Below are 19262 nucleotides of genomic sequence, written 5' to 3'. Positions count from 1 at the left end.
CATCCGCAAGGCGCAGATTGCAGCAAGCTTGGGTGATTGAACGGAGGACCCGTGTGCGTTTCTCAATATCATCTTCGCGATAATTAACAGAGTAGCTTGGGTGCATACCGTCGACGCGCTTGGCGCGTTTCCAGAAGTCAACCGAGAGTTCGGTACGGCGTTTGGTCAGAAATGTGCTTGGTTCCTTTTAAAAGATGAGACAACCTTTCTAATGAATAAGACTAGTTGTAGCTAGCCTACCTTTCCCATGCATAGAATAACATCTGGCTTTTTCGCTGCTAAGAGGAGTTCGTATAATTTGTCGCGTTGGCAGCCTCGAATAAGAGTGTTTTGCTCCTTGGATATGAACGGCCTCAGATCGAGGACCGAGGCATGATGCAATAAGCACAATATACCATTCGAACCGATCTGTAACCCTTCTCTCAATGAACTCAATGTTGGACATTCCGATATCACAGCGTTAGCCCCTTTGTGCCACGGATGTCCTTGGAGCGGCTCTTAGGGAATGACCCAGTAGGCCACCGCAGGTAAATGGCCCAGCAAGCGATCTTGTGACATTAAACTCTGCATCTGAAAGTGGTATAGATCGAATTTGACGGATGTAAGAAATGATATCGTGGAAGGCTTCGCTATAGGATTGCAAATCAGGTGAATATATTTCAAGTCCAGAGGTCTGAGCAGTAATTGTCTCCATAGTTGTGCACTAGTCCGCGTCACAGAAAGACCTTACCTGGAAATAAATACTCATCGCCGGCTCAGTTTGACATTTTTAAGCAACTGTCAGATGAGTTTCAACTAAATTCATGAATCATAATGATGATCAGGACCGAGAATGATTCGTTGTTGTGTCATAAGTTAAATGATGGACGTCATACTAGATAGCATTTTGCTCGGTCTGGCTAAGTAACTCAAACCCAACACCATGTGTGGAGAAAGATACAGTAGCTGACAAGTTCGGCTTCTACAAGATTTACACTCTTTCGCTCTTTCCTAGCGCCACATCCGTGCGCTAGTCTGTAATTAGCTTGCGCTGTTAAGCATTTTACCTACGTTATTTCTTCGGGCTAATGGTAGATACTTATTCATTTTTTTCCCTTATTTTTCTTAAAATATCAGAAAAGGTAAACGGGTAATATAGGAGCGGCAAGCCGTTCTGTAAATACTACGAGTTCTAGAAGATTCGTTGCATATTAGGCTATAAACAGACTAATGCCTAGAGAGTCTAGCAACGTGTTGTCTTCTTTCCTTATTAGGAGACTTCTGTAATAACCTTATGAACTAGTCGCGCGACTATAAAACGGCTCTCACCTTGAACCCACCCGGGCGACACCCATCCGACCACTGGCCGCACATAAGCCATACAGAGTAGTGAGGTCTTATCTATACGGCCTTTGTAAGTCTAAGTCCTATATAAATATCCTTCATGTTATAACAAGTACATACGACCACAGGGTGTGGAGAACAGGGCTTCCCGTCCGCTCAGCCGTACTTAAGCCACACGCCGGTAAGTTAGTAGTTAGGTGGGTGACCACTAGCGAATCCTTACTGTTGTATGTTTTTCGTTTTTGTTCTCGGGAAGAAGGTAAAAAACGAATATCTTTGAATCAACTCTTTTAAGACAACGTCTTGCGGTGGTTCCTGAAATGCCCGACGAATGCGTCACTAGCTTGGGGGCGGTTACAGGGGTCCTTACCGCCCTGTCCTGGACCCTTGTAACGTCGCCACTAACAAATCCGGGATAAGCATGCCATCAAGCAACCCAGGAATCCGTGTACATCTGGAGAAAGTCTTTTGAATGCGCCTGTCTATTATTGCGCACCCTACAAAACAAGCCCACTCCATGGCTCAGCTCAAAACGGAAGCACAAATTCAAGGATCCTCGTCTGGTCTGTCGCAAAGCTCAAACGCCCGTTGGCTCGCTCTCACGCACCGCAACCGTTCTTCACACTCATCCTTTCTATATGGAGTCAAATCCACAAAGATTTACTGTCGGCCTACCTGCCCTGCGCGTCTTGCCAGAAGAGCCAATGTTGTGTTCTACGACACTGCAGAGCAAGCGCGACGCGATGGATTTCGCCCGTGCAAGAGATGTCAACCAGATAATGCGGACTTTGCCGGAGACAGGGGAGGAGGTTGTTACAAAAGTCATAGAGCTCCTGCGGGTAAGGAAGGATAATTTGACGATGAAACTTGGCTTGAAAGAGTTGGCCAAGGAAGTCGGAGTAACGCCAAGCTATCTGTGTCGTGTATTCAAGAAGACGATGGGCATCACGGTAGGAACTTACTTAATGGAGTTTGAGAAGGAGTCCAGTGAGGATGGGACGGAGAGCTCAGCGCGGACTCCCAGTCAATTTGGGTCGGATGTGAGCTCAGGGACAGGGTTGACCCTCCCAGCTACAGAAGAGAGTCTCCAAGTGCCTTTCGGTGATATGCAGGGAGGAGTGTCAAAAGAAGGAGTGAGAAATATCGCGGAGGCTCTAGACTTGAACTTTAATTTCCATGAGTGCTGTGCCAATATTGACGATCAGTTCTGGACTGAAGATTATTGGACTGAGGACTCCTGGAATGCAGGGTTCTGGAACGAAGGATCCCTGTACTAAAGGACTAGGGCCCTGACGAGTGACGCTTGTGACAATGTTGAATTCTATTGGTCAATGTTTATAACTGCTTTAATACATATTTTCACAGAGCCTTGTGGGTTTCGTTTCACCGATAATCTACCACTTAGTCCTCCAATCCCATCCTTTGACTTTGATCCTGACCCATAGAAAAGATAGAAACGCGGCCACATAGCTCAGTCCAGCAAAAAGAGCCACGCCCCAATACTTTTCTTTTCCTTTGGCCTCTACCGCACTAAGAAGGCCTCCTGCGATCGGTATACTTACTAGTACCCCAAAAGATACTGCGGTGAAACAGGTCGCGTAGTACCGCCCATATTCCTGAGTTTCGCAAAGCTGGCCAAGGCAGATTGGTGTCAAGCTAACATTGGAGCCACTGCAAAACCCAAACAGTAGAATAAACACGATGAGGAGTGCGTAGTTATCCAGACTTGGTACGACTATGTCTGGCAACCAGAAACATAGAACTGATACCGTGCAAAAGAATAAAGAAACAATCATCGTATTGTATCGGCCGAATCGATCAGCCATATCACCGGCCACATACCGGCCCACGCATGAAGCAGCATTAAGGATTGCGAGAAGCTGGTATGCGAACGCCGACGACCCCGTCAGGGCCTCATCTTGAGAAAGATGCTGTCGATCGATGTAGTAGATTGGCGTGTAGGTGATAGGAATGAAATACGCCAGATCCGTCAAAAGGACACCAGCTGTTGTGACTGCCATTGCTCCAGTTCCGTCGAAAAATATTTTTGGGTCCGGCAATGTATCTCGCCAGGTCGTTTCTGCTCCTTTCCGAGGGGGGACTCTGCTTCGGCAAAATGCCACGCTGATAGCACAGAGCGCAAGTAACACGAATCCCAGTATACGTATTGACCAACCCCAGCCAACTTTAGGGAGAAGTGCTTGTATCATCAGGGGGAATAGGACGCCGCCGAAACCACCTCCAATAAAGGCTATCCCACTGGCGAGGCCGCGACGTTTCATGAACCAATGGGCGACGCATCCCATTGATGGTGTAAGGAGCAGGGATGAACCGATCCCAGTCATTATCGAGAAGGAAAGAAAGATCTGATAGTATTCTGTGCCGTCGTTAGTAGGGAAAAGAACTAGTGGCAGATCGGGCAAACATCAAACTCAGAATGGGTTTAAAGATGAGGCAGTGTCTTTTGAAACTCGATCTTACCTGTAGATACACTGAGCGTGAAAATGCCGATCAGAGTGCAAACCGATCCGGCAAGTATCAGTACGCGAGGACCCATTGCATCAAACGTCGGACCAACTTGCACCCCACAGACCCAATTAACAAAGGCGTAGACCGAGAAGATCCAGCCAAGACTAGATGAAGAAACATCCGGTAAAAGTACTCTTGAGATAACGACTTCGAAAACCCCAGATGTATTGTAAATGCCCAGCGATGAGGTCAATCCACACCATGCACCAAACACCACTAGCCAGGCATCACGCCCACCCTCAGGATAAGTAATCTCGCCATCGAAGGGGACTTGATCGTCTGTTGGGAAAAGGGTTCGTGATGCTTTTTCGGTGTCGGGAGAAGAAGGATGTTCGTTGCCAGAGGGCATCTCCGTTTTGTCATCCAAGACATCCGAAGGCCCTATTGGAGGAGAACCGTGTTCGAAAATTGGCCCCATCTTCGGCATGTATTGTCAGTCATTCGATTGCTCGTAGCGAAGAATGAGTAATGACGTGTGATTGTGACTCGCAACTATTCGGGCATTTTTTTAGCTATGTAAGGAGGGGAATGCCTGGTAGTTATAGTGCGCATATCTCCAAATGTTTACACGTGGTATGACGTTTAAACACAAGAGACACCACTCAATCAGGAACAGAGCAAGGTAGAGGACCAAAGAAAGCAGAACATATGTACCAAAAATGGCCAATCAGAGGCCAGCGAACTCAAAGTAACCAATCAGAGCCAAGATTTGTCCCTGTACTTGAATTAGCCAATCAGAGCCAACTTCACATCGTGTACTCAATATAACCAATTAATACCTAGCTTAGTCTGGGAGTACGTAGTCAGATGCACACTTTTGCTATGATAGCCTAGTAAATCGGCAATGGAAGGCAATATGTGAGATCAAAGCGATCAATCAAAGCTAATGCAAATGGTACTCAAAATAGCCAGTAATCGGCCTACTCTTCCCTCATATAGGTTTTGGTTTTGCCAAACTACTTGCCGAATGCCAGGATAGCCTGGGCGCAATAATCTCTATGATACATATTTTCCAAGGATTATAATTTCAAAGATTTACATTTGTCGTCTGAGTGCCAAGATCACCAAATTCGTCCGAGCAGTACCGAGTAGTGGTTTTCAAGTTAATAAAGACTGGTAGATTCATTCTAGCTATAAAAGGCAATTGGCAATACCCGAAAGTAGTCATAATCCGAATTCTGGTTTTATCTCCTCTTAAACTCAGCACCCTATAAACGAATGACCCTTGATCCTGCGACGCTGAGTGAATGTACCTCCGTCCATAATGAAATCAAAAATCAGTACCACCGCAACACTTTAGAATGAATTGGCGTAAGTTGAAAACAAATTTGTTCACCAGTATCCAGCTGACCGTCACACAACCCGTACTCCACTGCATGGGCTCAAATGCGCTTTTGGCATCCACCAAATCGATCACGCCTGCAGCTGAATAGCCTTGGGGGTGCTATTCCAGCTACCAGCGCCAAAAATATGCTCTTTGTCGTTCAGTTGTTCTCTCTCGTTTAATTGCTCTTTCTCGTCCAGGTGCTCCTTTTCATTAAGTCCGTACACGGTGCTGTTTCTCCACTGTTGAAATTCGAAAGCCGTCATGTTGGGATAAATGGCAGGTTGCCTATCCGACACAAACTTTGGCAAGGGGCCAACCGAGACATTCCGTTCAGCCTTGAAGAGATAGGCCATGGACATTCGGGGTGGAATCATCAGGCCGCTGCCCTCCTTCATTGCTTCCGGCGCAGTGACCTGGTGGATGCCTCCAGTGATCTTTCCATTTGTCCAGCGCGTCAGCGTATCGCCAACATTCACAATCATTTCTGTCGTATCAGTGGGTGGCAATGGAACAAAAGACTTGGTCTTCGAATTCTCGTCCCGGTCTTCGATTTCTAGACCACCAGTGCTGTCCTGGAACAGCAGCGTGATGGGACCAAAATCAGTGTGGGGTGCAATGCGGCTTGCCCGGTCTCCCTGCATCTCCTCAACAGGAATTGCAGGATAGTGAGTCAGTCGGAGGTCGGTGGCGCTGGGAACACAGCGTGCGACCAACGACCCATCATCGATACCCCAGGCAACCTCAAGCGCTGCCATGAGCGTTAGGCATGTATCATCGCATTGCTCGTAAAAGTCTTCCATGAAGCGTTTGAAGCCCGATAGCTCAGGTGCTTTGGGCCATTGGTTTGGGAATTCAGTGTCATAGCTGGGGCCTTGATCAAAATGCTCCTAATAGTCACGATCTGTCAGGCTTTGAGCGCTTCGGAAATAGGTGTCACCGATACGGACCTTGGAATCCTTCATGAGCCTAACCCTTTCTTCACGGTGAAGTCTCCCGACTTCCTCAACCCTCCACGGTGTGTAGCCACGCATGGGTCTGGGGCCTGTCTCATTCGGAATTTCATTCTTCACATCCAATGGCTGATCGAAGAATTTGTGACCCTTATGAGGAAAAAGTCAGTGTCTGTGCCAGTATAAGATTGTCCAAACAGGGCCTTACCCAGGTGAACAATTCGTTCAGTTCTTGTGCACTGAAGGTGTGGGCTTTGAGCTTCGCGAATCCAGTCCTCTCAAAGCTGTCTAGGAGTTCGCGAGCAAAAGTCTCACGCTGCTCTTGTGTTCCCGAGGTAAAGTGGGTATAGTCCAAGGTTGGAACGGCCATGATGAAGACTTGTGATGGAATGATAAGCAGTAATGTTGAGTCAAAATCGCTGGAAGTGCGAATCTGTTGTTTCTTTGTTGTGGTTGGCAATCGATAGATCTTGAGCTGTATGTTTTTTAACAGTCCGGAAATCATTTGGCTTTTTATAAATTTGTTCTGACAGACAATGTCAATGTTGAGTTCATCATCCACATGAAGCAGAACACTGACGACATGCCGTGGCAATTCTTCCCATCATACTCGCAGATCAATCACTGTCATGATGTGCTGCTGTACTTACTTTCTCCTAACAGGCCTCCCAAGGTTCTGAATCCTTCCGCAATATGTAAGCAAGGGGTTCATTCATAATTGGGCAGTTTTGGTTCATCAAGCCCTCGTAGGTTAATTCTTGATTGGGTATTTTTAGTTCATCAAAAACTCAGGAGAACGATCAGCCTAGTTTTCGATCTTTGCATAGCGCTAGAGGTATATTTAATCTAAGACCTGAGCAGTAATTTGCTATTTTGAGTACGCAGTCCATGCCTAGGCCTGCGTATCTAGTACTTTATGGTAGGTTGCCACTCGTATCTTATTGGCCATATTTGGTGCATAATTTGTCTACCTTCAGCTATAACCCACGCGATATACCTGTTCCATTTAGGATCTTGCCAATGATTAATATGTTGAGCTAGGTACATATTCATTGCTTAACTTTAGTTAGTCACTTTGAAATCAATTTCGTCACTACTTCAAGTACATGGCACGATCTTTAGAGTTTGATTAACCTCCGATCGTCAGGTGTCTCGGGGGTTTTTAAGATTTCGCAGCCGATGACATGTGACCATGGCGGTAGCACCGAACGATCATTATGAATTCACGATAACTGTCGCCTGTGGCTGATTGGCCATTTTCGGTACCAGAAAATTAGGGTCCATTTGTTTATTGTCTTGCACATCGCGCACTGTGGCAACTCAATAATTACTGGGTGCTATTTCTCCCGATTAAACTCTCTTCAGTTCATGACCCTTTTGGTTACGGGCCGCCCGCTTACCCGTCATGGACCCTTCTTCTCACGCTTAAGATCTATAAGTTACGTCTTGTGACTTTATAGCGACGAGGCTTTCATGTATTTTGTTCTGTTATATGAAGACCACGTTTATTCCCAGTTGATTTGAACTTCGCAAAACTGTCTATATAAGTTAGCAATTGCGTCGTTCTGTTTCCAAAACAACACATTTGTTGCATCATATTACCCCGCATGAAATCCTGTTACATTGCATAGCATTTAATAACTGTATCGTTGCGGCTCAATTGCAGCTCGGACTGTCCTCTACCACATAATTGGGCAATGCATCGGTCGACGTCAAATGATGCTATCTGCAGAATTCCCCCTGCCCACTCTTGGCAAGTACTACCATATTACGTCGCGCGGACTTGGCTATGTGGCACAAAACAAGTTTAGTATTTTATTCGCCTCCACAACAGTGAGTGCTTTCAGGTATGTGGCGGGCTGGAAACCCGTCAACCAGAGTAGGCTCCTTCACACGCCCATGAAATAGAGGATCCCTGACGCACATAGAAGCATACTATGAATATTATCCATGCTGGACCGGTGTTATTTTTCTGATGTTCACCCTTCATTCAGTTATATGAAGAGCACCTTTCTTCTGAAAAGACGGTATCGAATCTCGAACCGTATTGAAAGTCAACGTCAGGTGAGGAGAGGTTTTATAAATTACTGTAACGTTAATGCTCTTGCCGAACATACTGGCATCTCGCAAGCCCTGGGCTCGTTCGTTCACGATTCTGTTTGCCGTCAATCCTGTAGCAGCGATGTCCACTGAAATGATAAGGTCAATTCCTTTTGCGTAGTGCGTATCAAGGCGAACTACGATGGAAAATATCATTTTGGGAAGTAATATGGAAAGCAGAAGTCGCTCTATAATTATGGAATATTAACTGGCTTGTCTAGGTATTCATACCTGGATCCTCTGTTTCGCATGCCGGCAAGGTTTCAGGATAGATGAAGTAGTCGGATGATTAACGCCAAGTGTTTGCTTCTGCTTGATTAAGCAATCTTCTAGCAAATTGATGGCTTCGGGATCGTGACCGAAAGTTTACAGGTGAAAGCGGGATTATCCATACTTGTCAGTGTAGAGGGATTGCCTTGCCACGCTTCATCTTACGAGTTTCCATCACCTGCACGACCTGAGCTCACGGGCGAGTCGTGGGGGACAGATGTCAGTGTTTAAGTTCTATCAGATACCTCCTTCATATCTATGCCTGCAAAATACGACAACTGGGAGTCATATCGACAAAGCACACAAACATCCCACATGGGCAAGGGATGGGTGAGGATCGCCCTAGAGTCGTGAGACTGGGGTGAGAAGGGGTGACTGCTTACTACCTATATTAAGTTTGGTTGTGGTATTCTTTCACTTAGCAACATCGCTTACCTATATTCCTACCCAATCTAAGTCTAACTCTACCTCTATTCTAACCAGCCTACCATTGGATCTTCGAAGTCATAAACATCACTGCAGTCGAAGGGAGCCGTGCTCCTCAGCTTTGTCCAGCGCATCGGTAACGCGCGATCCCTCTCCCTCGAACAGCATCCCGTCGTAAGTCAACGCGCCAATAGTACAACCGACAATAGGGGCGAAGAGGGGAACAATGAAATAGTAGCCAGCCGCTGTAAACACTTCTCGGCCATAGATGATCGCAGAGAATAATCTGGGGCCAAAGTCTCTAGCGGGATTAAGAGCCTGTTATAATTAGAATAACTTCACGATCTGATAACCTTGTTAACATACGTAGCCAGTCTGCCAGCCCAATGCCGCGCCGATGCTAAGCAAGAGCAAAAACATCGAGAGCTGCGGAGCAGGGAACCGATGGGCATTTCCCGGGTCGGAGATGCTGAGGCAGCCAAACATCAACACGGCTGAGCCCAACACCTCAGCAAACACAGCCTCCCAGTTCGACTCGAAGAAGGCCGATGGATAGGTTGAGAAGATGCCCGCGGAATGGTGGCCAGATGGGCTCAGAATCGAACCCCATGGAATGGTATATTCGGGATCCCAAGCTTTGATGGCCGAACGGTAGTTGACATACACGATGGCAGCACCGACGAATCCACCCAGAAACTGTGCAACCAGCTTGCCTGGAATGGTTCTCCACTGTCCTGCAGATGGACGCACAAGAGCTGTGCAAATAGTCACGGCCGGGTTAATAGTCGGACCGGGATCAGACAAGTAACCGGAGAGGCAGACGGCAGCAGCCCATGCGATGTTGATGGACAACCATGTACCGTACTGGTAGTCGGAAAGCAAGCATTGGGCGACGACGCCATCTCCGAGGACGATCAGCAGAGCTGTGCCGAGGAACTCAGCCAGGTATGGCTTCAACGCCCGACGTGGGAACATATTTACAGTATGAAACTATGTGATCCAGCGTCCCAGGGGCTGCCACGCTGTTTATTTAAACGGGAGTGGACCTTGACGTCATCTGCCTCGGACTTGCCTAATCCGGATCGCCGACCTTGTTCCCCTCAATACATGTAGATTGAGACTTGTGCTATACATGTGCTAAGTTAACTAACACATACACGTACGCTACGCATAGCTATGCATATACATGTACATTCATTGCCAAGGCCTTGAAAACGCACCAATCCTACCCCTTCCCATAATCACGTTTGAAATCTTCCAGTCTCCTTGCTCTCATCGCAAGCAGCTGTCGGTACAATCCATAGCAGAATTAACACCCTAGTTCGCATCTTCTACAGCTTCTTCCTGGCCATTTACAGCTTCTCGCTTATCATTGGACCCACATCCAGCGTAAGGGTTATCGCAATTGACGCAGCGCTGTGCGTGACCAAAGGGGGCTTCCTCAGTTTCGACAGCCTCACGCTCATCGGTAGAGCCGCAACTAGCGTAGGGGGTGTACAAAGAATGCAGCAGCGCTTGGTGATTGATCCGAACTGTAAACTCGAAAGAGTTTTTACATCCTCACTGCTCTCAATAGCAGTAGTGAGACGAGTGGACTAGCAACACCAGAAAGCGTGAGAGAGCAAAGAAGGGCAATAGTGGGTGGAGAGTGCGTGGTGAATTGATGTCCAGTATTTGAACTGCAGACTCAATGGATGAGTCTGGACAAGTCAGACTTTATGTCTCCCTCAGAGAAAGTAAACAGCCCCATGTTGGGCAACAAGCAGACTTGACATGTCTTGTTGAAATGGGGGTAGAACGGGTAGGTGTACCAAGTAAAGCCTGTAGATCATTTACTTGTTGATCAGATAAGATAATTTATACCAGCTGAGTAGAACAAGAATCCATTTTCGGAGGTCTTTGATAAGATGTCTGCACTTCTCCGAGAGATTTGTGTCACCGATAGATTCGATCCCATGTTCTCTCGACCGTCCCTTCCTCTACATGAGAAGAAAAGGGAACCAACAACGTCAATTTGTAGACTTTTACAATATTCCTATTAAGCATTGCAACTAAAGTAAATCCATACCTCTGCTAGCTACTAGTGGGTGCTGAAAGAAGGCACCTTTCAGGACTCAGCCTTAGTTACACGCTATAGATGAGTGGACCACGTATGAAGCCGCAGGTCCATGGGTCAGTCCGAGATATAGGTGTAGCCAATGATAATATGAAGTATCAACCGACGCATGTCATATTCAAATATTGGTCTTCCGAAATGTTAGAGTTCCTTTCCGAAGAGTAAATGGCTCCAGTTTACGGCGGTTGTGCTCTCAAGCTTCGTGCAATACCAAGCCTCCCTACTAGCACCAATGCGTATGGAATGGCGCCAACTTATGGTACCAGAATTGACTATGCTTGTTCTTCAAATAGTCTGGAACCGTTTATCCTCGGTTCAAACTCTGTGAAAGTGTGAACATTTTATCGAGGATATACAGCCTGGTGTTGCCACTTCCTCGGGCCGTCCCGTCATTGGCAGAACTCGACCATGGAAGCCCTAAAAGAACTTAGAATAGTTTCATACTTATAACATGCCCGCGCGTTATTACCTAGACTACTCTTACGCTTCTCCAGATAAAACACTTTGGTCCAAACAAATTTTGGACAACTTTCCATGGACAATGATCTACGGGAGAAAATTTACGTCAGGTTTGTAGGAGCTTTACTTGCAAAGGAGGAGTGGAGTAACATAGCTTTAAAGTGCAGATGTGTCTTGTAACTTCTCAACACCCTTTGTCCATACAATTTTGTGAGAGGCTAGCTTGACGTTAAATTCGGCCGCGTAAGGTAGGTATCTACCTGGTAATAATTTAGGGAGTTGTATCTATTTCGTTCCTTCGTTACGCCGTGCTTCAACTATCCTTGTTATGCGGGGAGACAATGAGCGCCCAAGAGGACGTGTAATTCCAAACGCAAGTCAACGTATGTTGCGGCTGCTCTCCACCAATCATCCTATGGCTAAGTAACCCCACTGTACCCCGGAAACTACTTCGAAGGAGAGGCGATAGATATTTATGCCTCGGAATGCGACACGAAACTATGACCTTTGCTCCTCGCAGCGTTGCATTTCCACCATTGAAAGGTGGCTCGCAAAGAGTATAAAAGGGGTTCGAGCTATGAAGTTACACATACTCAGCTTTATACAGCTTGAAATCAATTGCAGTTGGCATATGTCACGTTTAAGCGACATGCAAATAAGCAAAATGAGGACTTATACATGTATGTTGCTAGCAGCTGTAGTGGGGCATCAGGGGTTGACCCTGGACCTTTTTGGAGACTAAGCATTGTTCCACTTTCTTATATGCTCATGTACTGTAGCAGTCCATATATAGTCTCCCCGCTTCCCTCATGAATTTTGTAGGGAATTCGGCCCCCAAATTCACGCCGGTTTCCTTTCCACCCGCCTCCCCACCTTGATAACATTGTTGGCCAGTGGCGGGCCCGTGTAGGCCGATCAGTTATAGCGTCGCTTGGGACACTGTCAATCTCCGATCTGGCCCGTGGCGGTTGAGCCGGGAATGGGGACGAGGCTGAGGTTTTTTATTTTTATTTTTATTCTTTTTCTTTTTAATGGGGGCCGGAAGTTCTTCCTTTCACACCTGCCGAGTTATCCATTCCTCCGAACATGCACCATATCCTTTTCCATCTCTCCCCATTCGTGTATCTAGTTGGAGCGAGCAAGACTTGCTACTATCCTAGCGGGGATGTCGCGATCGATGACGTCCCTTGTTTTTCGGGCGATGCGGACTCGCCATGCTGCTCCAAAAACTCGATTTGTTTGAGCAATGGGTTTTGTTACGGCATCTCGCAGCCATTTACACTAAGCCGAGGTAGCTGCACCAACAGCAACTGGCCAGAAGATGGTGTATGCGATGACAAATGCTCTGATGGTACGTTTATCAGTCTCCTGAAGTTGTAATTCTGTCTTCTCTACTGACATCCGTGGGAAATAGCCACCGAAATGCGCGCGAAAGGATGTGCCCTACCGTTTTATCGATATATTGACGACGAACCTTACTACTGCGCCAATGCCGTTACACTCAACTCCTCGGGCGACCTCAGCTGTCACGCTTGTTTGGAACAAGGCCGCGCTCGCAAATTACACTTTGAGCGATAATAACTCGAAATCAACTTCAAACTCAAACTCATCAAGTTCGGACTCGGCTTCGAATTCAAACGGAACGCTGAACAACAAGAACGAGAATTCAAAGGATAACAACGACGTGGCGATCGGAGCTGGGGTGGGAGTCCCTTTAGGAGTCTTGCCTCTCACTGCGCTGGGATGGGCGTTGTACGAACGAAAGAAGCGTCACTCTCTCCAGGCTTTAGTGGCCGGAATACATTCTCAGGCGGCTGTGACAAAGTTAAATACCCAGGGGAATACACCGATATATACTCCACTTCGTGAGCTCCCAGATACCCAGAAACCACCTCAGGAGCTGCCTACAAGTGAAAGTCGGGTATGATAGTCTTTGTGGTGGTCACCAGGGTAGAATTACGTCTTCCTCATTAATATACATTTCAACTTCTATATCTTGCTGCATGCACTGGGCATGAAATTTCGTACTGTTCTAATTTATTGCCAATATACATAGCCAAGGGCTGCTCATCGCAGTCCATGGAATGAATATCTGGGTTCTGTCGCATTCAAAAATTATTTTCGTAGTCCCTGGTCTCCGCGCACCTCATAATCTCCTGGACCATCTACATCGTTTGACGCAAATGGGGATGCCAATAGGGAGCTTTTGCCGAGCGTGTACAACTAGAACGGCCATTCTGGAGAGAAAGGAATGAACACTATAGGGTAGAGAAGATAGGTTTACCAATTATGTTTAATTTATACTATTGAGTCTTTCTTGGCGACTATCTAGAGCATGATGACGTTGAGAAGGAATTTAGTCAATAGTGGCGCGTTGAACTCCTTAGGGCAACTCCGAAACTCCAAGGGGCATCAGGCTCCACCCTCTTTTTTAGGCTTCGGAGTTTCGTGTTGATCTATTTGGGATATTACTATATTCTCTGGTTGAAATTTATCTCACTCAATGAAATTTATAAAGATCAGACACCCCTAAGTCCTTCTCTCCTTTCCTTCCTCATTTATATACCACATTTTTTACCGCACAGATGACTCGTGTACTTTTGACGGGTGGAAGCGGCTTCATTGCCGCTCATGTACTCGAGGTTCTTCTAGCCCGAGGCCACTCCGTTGTCACGACTGTTCGTTCCCAGACTAAGGCAGATGCTATTCGACGAGCTCACCCGGAAATCGCCAACGACCGCTTGTCATTTGCAATTGTTGAAGACATTGCTCAGCCAAACGGTATGGCAGTTCTTCAAATTATCGTAAATATTTGCAACAACAACTACTGACCAAGGATCTAGCTTTTGACCAAGCAGTGGCCACGAACCCTCCCCTCGAGGCTGTCATTCACACGGCCAGTCCATATCATTTTCACGCTCAGGATGCCCAGGAGCTCTTGATTCCAGCCATAACAGGCACAACAGGAATTCTCAAGTCCGTGCAGAAACATGCGCCTCTTGTGAAACGAGTAGTAGTTACCTCATCTTTTGCTGCAATCAACGATGTTTTTGCCTCGTCTACCGACAAAGTTTACTCGGAGGTTTGTATTTCGCACAAAGTAACACGTCGTCTTCGTCACTGACATGAAGATCAATATTCCAGGCAGACTGGAGTCCTATCACACAGGAACAGGCAAACGTCAGCCCCGCCAATGCATATCGCGCAAGTAAAACGTTCGCTGTAAGATCCCTGATCTCTTTGATCAACGAGGGTACTCCGACAACTAACCCATTACCCACAGGAGAGGGCAGCGTGGGAGTTCATTGAGAGAGAAAAGCCCAACTTCACGCTCTCCGTCATCAACCCACCCCTCGTCCTGGGGCCCATCGTCCACGATCTTACCTCCCTTGATACTCTCAACACCTCCAACCAGCGAATCCGGGACCTCGTCTCCGGCACACCAAAGACCCCTTGCCCCCCGACAGGGAACTACCTCTTCGTCGACGTGCGCGATCTCGGCCTAGCCCACGTCCTCGCCGTCGAGAAGGAAGCTGCCGGGGGGAATCGGTTCTTCGTCGTCTCGAGTCATTTCTCCAATGCGGAGATTGCGAAAATCATCGGAGAAGAATTCCCCGAGTACAAGGTTCGATTGCCAACGGGAGATGCTTTGAAACCTGGGGAGTACCCCGCGGATGGTGTGTATGGGTTCGACAACACACGTGCGAGAGAGATTTTGGGCATTCAATTCAGGCCTTTAAGGGAGAGTATTGTTGATGCTGTGAAGAGTCTGTTGCCTCTTGGTATAGATAAGATCTGAAAAGCTAGATTGCATAGAAATGATTATTGGAGAATATTATAGAGCAGATCCGTTTGGGCGTTGCGCATTGCGTCGATAGAAAGATTGAACAAGTGCTTTGTGGGGGTGAACCTGGGCAAGTGAAGCGAGATCCACCACAGACTCGATGTAGGACGCCATTCAGTGAATTATTTCACTTGGGAGTGTTTCCAGTGCCATGGCGGTGAATGCGAGTGTACTGTCTGAGCGAAAAGGAGGATATGGAGGCTGTGCTTTCTTTTTGTACGTAAATCTAAGTCTCTGAAATGAGACCAAGGAGCTAGCCATATCTTCTTGTCTTGGGAGGATGTAGCCTACTGCCTCCGAGGGTCCTCGTTTCCGGGGGCTGATCTATAAAAATAGTCTCAGGCAACTTCGGTAGTGCTCGATGAGAATGAGAGTGCAGTAATTTAAGACCTTGTGCTACCGCGTATATGTTCTCATATGAGGGTATCGGACATGAGAAATGTACTGTAGTGAACATAAATTGACATTTTAGGGCCACTATAAACACAGATTAGAGTTATACTTTGATCACCTCTTGGAAGTTAGGTCGGGAATAGGTCGATGCCCTCTTCTCACAGCCAAAGAAAGAGGACTGACTAAGTAGTCCTCACAGGTGTGAAATCCATCGCGGCTGTTTCCGGTCCAATAGCTTCAGATCCTTCCAGATCGTGTTGGATCGTGCACCCCGAATCTCCTTTGGGAAGTCCATGATTCCGGTTCCAGGTTGGGATAAACAAGGTCTTAAGGTCCTCGTTGGCTTTGTTACCCGCATTCTCACCATGATTTTAACTGATGTTCCCGGTACGTTATATTCTGAACTGAAAGTGGAAAGGAAATATGACTGACAGGTTCTAGGTTAATGTCCACCTCATAGTAAACGCATAATGTGCTGGGCAGGCCTTGTTCTGCTCTGGAGTGAAGCCATCCGGGGTCAAATCAACCATCTCTCACTGGACAACTCTGACAACCAGCGTCGACCTTGAGAAGTCAACTCGCCTGAAAAATCTTTACGCATGCATTGGCGTGTCTCAAGCCACATCAGCCGATCCGATGGCTGATGAGATAAGCAGCTGGAATGGATCCCAAGTGTTCTATCAGCCACAGCTTGGGGGCCAATACGAGTTGATTTCACATCTTCTCTTCCTCTTCTCCTGTACTTCTTCCATGAAGTCTGTCCTACTCTCACGTCTTTGATCATGTTCTCCACCTTTTCCGCCCTCAACTCCACTGATCGTCCGGAACAACCCGCTCCACCCCGTCCCAAGCGCAATCAGGTTGCGCGAGCCTGCGACTGGTGTCGCCTCAATCGCATAAAGTGTGACGACAGGCTGCCATGCCAGAATTGCCGGAGTCGTGGCGGCCACTGCAGTAATACCAAGCAATTTGAAACCCATTCACTGAAAGCCGCGAATCGGTAAGATCCGCGCCCCCCCCCTTTTCATTTTCCCTTTGTACTTTTCGTTCTTCTGGCTTAGCACCTATTAGAGATGGCTGATGGAGACTAACAGGGAAATACATCGATTGCGAGATCGGCTCAAAGATTTCCAGGAGCAACTGGACAAGGTGACCGAGGAATCGAAAAGACAGCTTGAAGCCGCCAAGCATCAGTCACAACAACCAGGCTCAGATACCCCCAATTCCATCTCTGGTATTGCACCATCCGCCGAGCTTCCAGATTTACATCGCACAACATGGGATGGCTTTCAAAATCCAGAGTCGCGAACGGGGCAGGTGATCCACTTTGGCCCTTTCTCCTCACCGTACATGGTGATGCGCCTCAACGGTTACATGTCCGAATCTTCCAACCAACGACCTCTCAATTCTCCTATCCCGGTCCGCATCTCACAGGCACACCAATTCTGGCCCACGTCTTCGCTAGAGCAGTCTTCAGATGAAGCGATACAGCCCAGCCTTCGTCTAAGTCTGGCCGAGGCGGAGGACCTATCACGGGAGCAGGAAGAGAACTTCCTGGTTCTTATGTGGCAGGCCTATCATTGCATATATCCTATCATCGCAGAGGAAGATTTCCGAGAGTATTACAATTCTCTTTGGGCTGGAACCAACGGCCAAGGCCCCCGCCAGCCCTCCGCTCTTGTGGACAGCCTGTTGGCAGTCTGCATGCAGTATGGCAGCACTTTTTTGGGCGATGAGGAGAATATGGCAAATGACGAAAAAGAACCGCAGGCTGTTCACTTTCATGCAGCCGCACATACTTTCTACCGTCGGAGTCAACGCATGCTGATGGACACGTTAGAGCACCCTTCAATCCCGACTCTGCAGAGCCATATCTACTGCATAATATATCAATACAACGTTGCAAACCTAGATACCGCTCTTGCACTTCTTGGGCTGGGCATCAGAATTGCTCATATGCTGCGGTTACACCTCCGACCTCTGGGCTCTCCGCCACGGGCAAGCCAAGAACTGCATTCTCGGATTTGGTGGACCTTGTACCAGTTGGACAGCCAGATCTCGATGTCACTTGGCCGCCCGCCGCTAATCAACCCGGAGGATGTCGGATGTGCGATTCCCACAGACATGCGTAACGCGGTTCAGCTGTCACCACCCTCTGTGTTGGTATCACCTCCCGAAGAGGAACTAACTTGGCTCAGCTTCCACGTACAGTATATCCGCCTGACGGCCGCGGCGCGTGGAGTCCAAGAGGTGTTCCGTATGCGCTGCGCCGAGGTATTACAGGTGAAAGATTTACAAGACATTCAAGAGGATCCGCCCACTCTCGAATTGCTAGCAAGATTTATGAGCAGCGAAGTTCGCCCCATGTACGACTGGGTGCAGGCCGTGCCACAGTCTCTCAAAAACCAACGTAAGGGTTCAGGCGAGGCCTTGTCGACAGACCGCACACCACTCAGTCTAAACCCTGCTAGCCCGCTATGGCTACAGCGTCAACGACTACTGTTGGAAATCACATACCATCATCTTCAAATCGCCACTCTCCGCCCTTTTATCCGTTTTCCTCCGCGAGGCCCGTCCCTCACGCCACTGACCGATGGTCTCGGCATTTCTGCTCTCAACCATGCCGTCGTGTTGACTAATATACTAAAACAAGTCTTGTCAGAAACGGATATACTGTCCGGTTGGACCCCAGCTTTCCAATATCAGTGGGATGCCACCATCTGCATCATATCATTTGTGCTTGCGAACCCGGTGTGCCCTCCTACCCCGGCTGCACGCAACGTCTTGCCAGCAGCTTTCCAAAATCTAAATACTCTCGGCAAGCCCTTCGCCCCTAGCACCAATTCTATTCAGCTTGCATGGGAGCAGTTCCGTTCCAGTTCAGCCCTGCGTGGGTGGTCCCAGTTGACACCTCCAAACCAAAGCGTCTCGGACACAACGGGGCTGCTAGGATCTGTGCCGTCTTCTACTGGCATGGATACAACTAGCATGCAAATCACTGGGACTGGAGTTATGGCTTCTAGCTCACTGCCTACCGATCCATTTTCCGGGTCGCTAACCTCGGTAAAACTGCCGTCCAATGCTATTACGGGGAATGAATTCCTCGATTCGGCCGCTATAACTCCCCCAATGCATCTCATGGACACATCGTTCAATCTACCTATTGATATGTTCATGGAGACTGGTACCCCGTGGATGCCGAGTAGCGCGATATCATTGGATTCTTGGAATGCCTCTGGATCTCAATGATTATCTGCGGCGGTTTTCTTGGTCTCGTGCGTCATTCGGGTACAATTGCAAGAAAAAAGCTGAAACCACGATCAGTTAGATCCTATTTTCTCCCGTTTCGTGGAGTGAGGATTGGCTCTTAATTTAGTAAAGCTAGACGATCTCTTGAAAGTCCACAATTCACCAACTCTACTGATAACGACTAGCGAGCAAAGTTGAAACAATTAGTGAGTGTATCATTATAATATGGTCTATCAGTCATAAGCTCTATATAACGCGTACTCGGGAATAAACATA

The 19262-nt window shown here is 47.6% G+C and overlaps 7 protein-coding genes across 7 annotated transcripts; 4 read left to right on the top strand and 3 right to left on the bottom strand.

The window, feature by feature from the left end:
- Window positions 1-1365: 1365 nt before the first annotated feature.
- N7446_006969 (uncharacterized protein) lies at window positions 1366-2600 on the top strand (the record flags this gene model as incomplete). Its single annotated transcript, XM_079040919.1, has 3 exons — window positions 1366-1550; window positions 1619-1712; window positions 1764-2600. Coding segments are annotated over 3 exons (1116 nt in total), but the record flags the coding sequence as incomplete, so codon positions are not given.
- Window positions 2601-2717: 117 nt separating this feature from the next.
- Window positions 2718-4270, bottom strand: N7446_006968 (uncharacterized protein; the record flags this gene model as incomplete). Its single annotated transcript, XM_058515715.1, has 2 exons — window positions 2718-3700; window positions 3805-4270. The coding sequence occupies 2 exons, from the start codon at window positions 4268-4270 to the stop codon at window positions 2718-2720; spliced, it is 1449 nt and encodes a 482-aa protein (XP_058372893.1).
- A 995-nt stretch (window positions 4271-5265) lies between these two features.
- On the bottom strand, window positions 5266-6499 carry N7446_006967 (uncharacterized protein; the record flags this gene model as incomplete). Its single annotated transcript, XM_058515714.1, has 3 exons — window positions 5266-6066; window positions 6127-6279; window positions 6338-6499. The coding sequence occupies 3 exons, from the start codon at window positions 6497-6499 to the stop codon at window positions 5266-5268; spliced, it is 1116 nt and encodes a 371-aa protein (XP_058372892.1).
- A 2513-nt stretch (window positions 6500-9012) lies between these two features.
- Window positions 9013-9900, bottom strand: N7446_006966 (uncharacterized protein; the record flags this gene model as incomplete). The annotated part of the gene is made up of 2 exons (XM_058515713.1): window positions 9013-9243; window positions 9292-9900. 2 exons carry the CDS (start codon window positions 9898-9900, stop codon window positions 9013-9015), a joined length of 840 nt encoding a protein of 279 aa, XP_058372891.1.
- Window positions 9901-12821: 2921 nt separating this feature from the next.
- N7446_006965 (uncharacterized protein) lies at window positions 12822-13427 on the top strand (the record flags this gene model as incomplete). The annotated part of the gene is made up of 2 exons (XM_058515712.1): window positions 12822-12851; window positions 12915-13427. 2 exons carry the CDS (start codon window positions 12822-12824, stop codon window positions 13425-13427), a joined length of 543 nt encoding a protein of 180 aa, XP_058372890.1.
- A 658-nt stretch (window positions 13428-14085) lies between these two features.
- Window positions 14086-15299, top strand: N7446_006964 (SDR family oxidoreductase; the record flags this gene model as incomplete). Its single annotated transcript, XM_058515711.1, has 4 exons — window positions 14086-14281; window positions 14344-14582; window positions 14645-14722; window positions 14784-15299. 4 exons carry the CDS (start codon window positions 14086-14088, stop codon window positions 15297-15299), a joined length of 1029 nt encoding a protein of 342 aa, XP_058372889.1.
- Window positions 15300-16519: 1220 nt separating this feature from the next.
- N7446_006963 (Zn(II)2Cys6 transcription factor) lies at window positions 16520-18986 on the top strand (the record flags this gene model as incomplete). Its single annotated transcript, XM_058515710.1, has 2 exons — window positions 16520-16737; window positions 16832-18986. 2 exons carry the CDS (start codon window positions 16520-16522, stop codon window positions 18984-18986), a joined length of 2373 nt encoding a protein of 790 aa, XP_058372888.1.
- Between the last annotated feature and the right edge of the window lie 276 nt (window positions 18987-19262).

Source organism: Penicillium canescens (genome assembly GCF_028828765.1).
Source record: "Penicillium canescens strain IBT 15451 chromosome Unknown utg000004l_segment0_segment0, whole genome shotgun sequence".
Taxonomy (NCBI): Eukaryota; Fungi; Ascomycota; class Eurotiomycetes; order Eurotiales; family Aspergillaceae; genus Penicillium; species Penicillium canescens.
The sequence above is the reverse complement of the archived record's forward strand: the minus strand, read 5'-3'. Positions and strand labels throughout refer to the sequence as shown.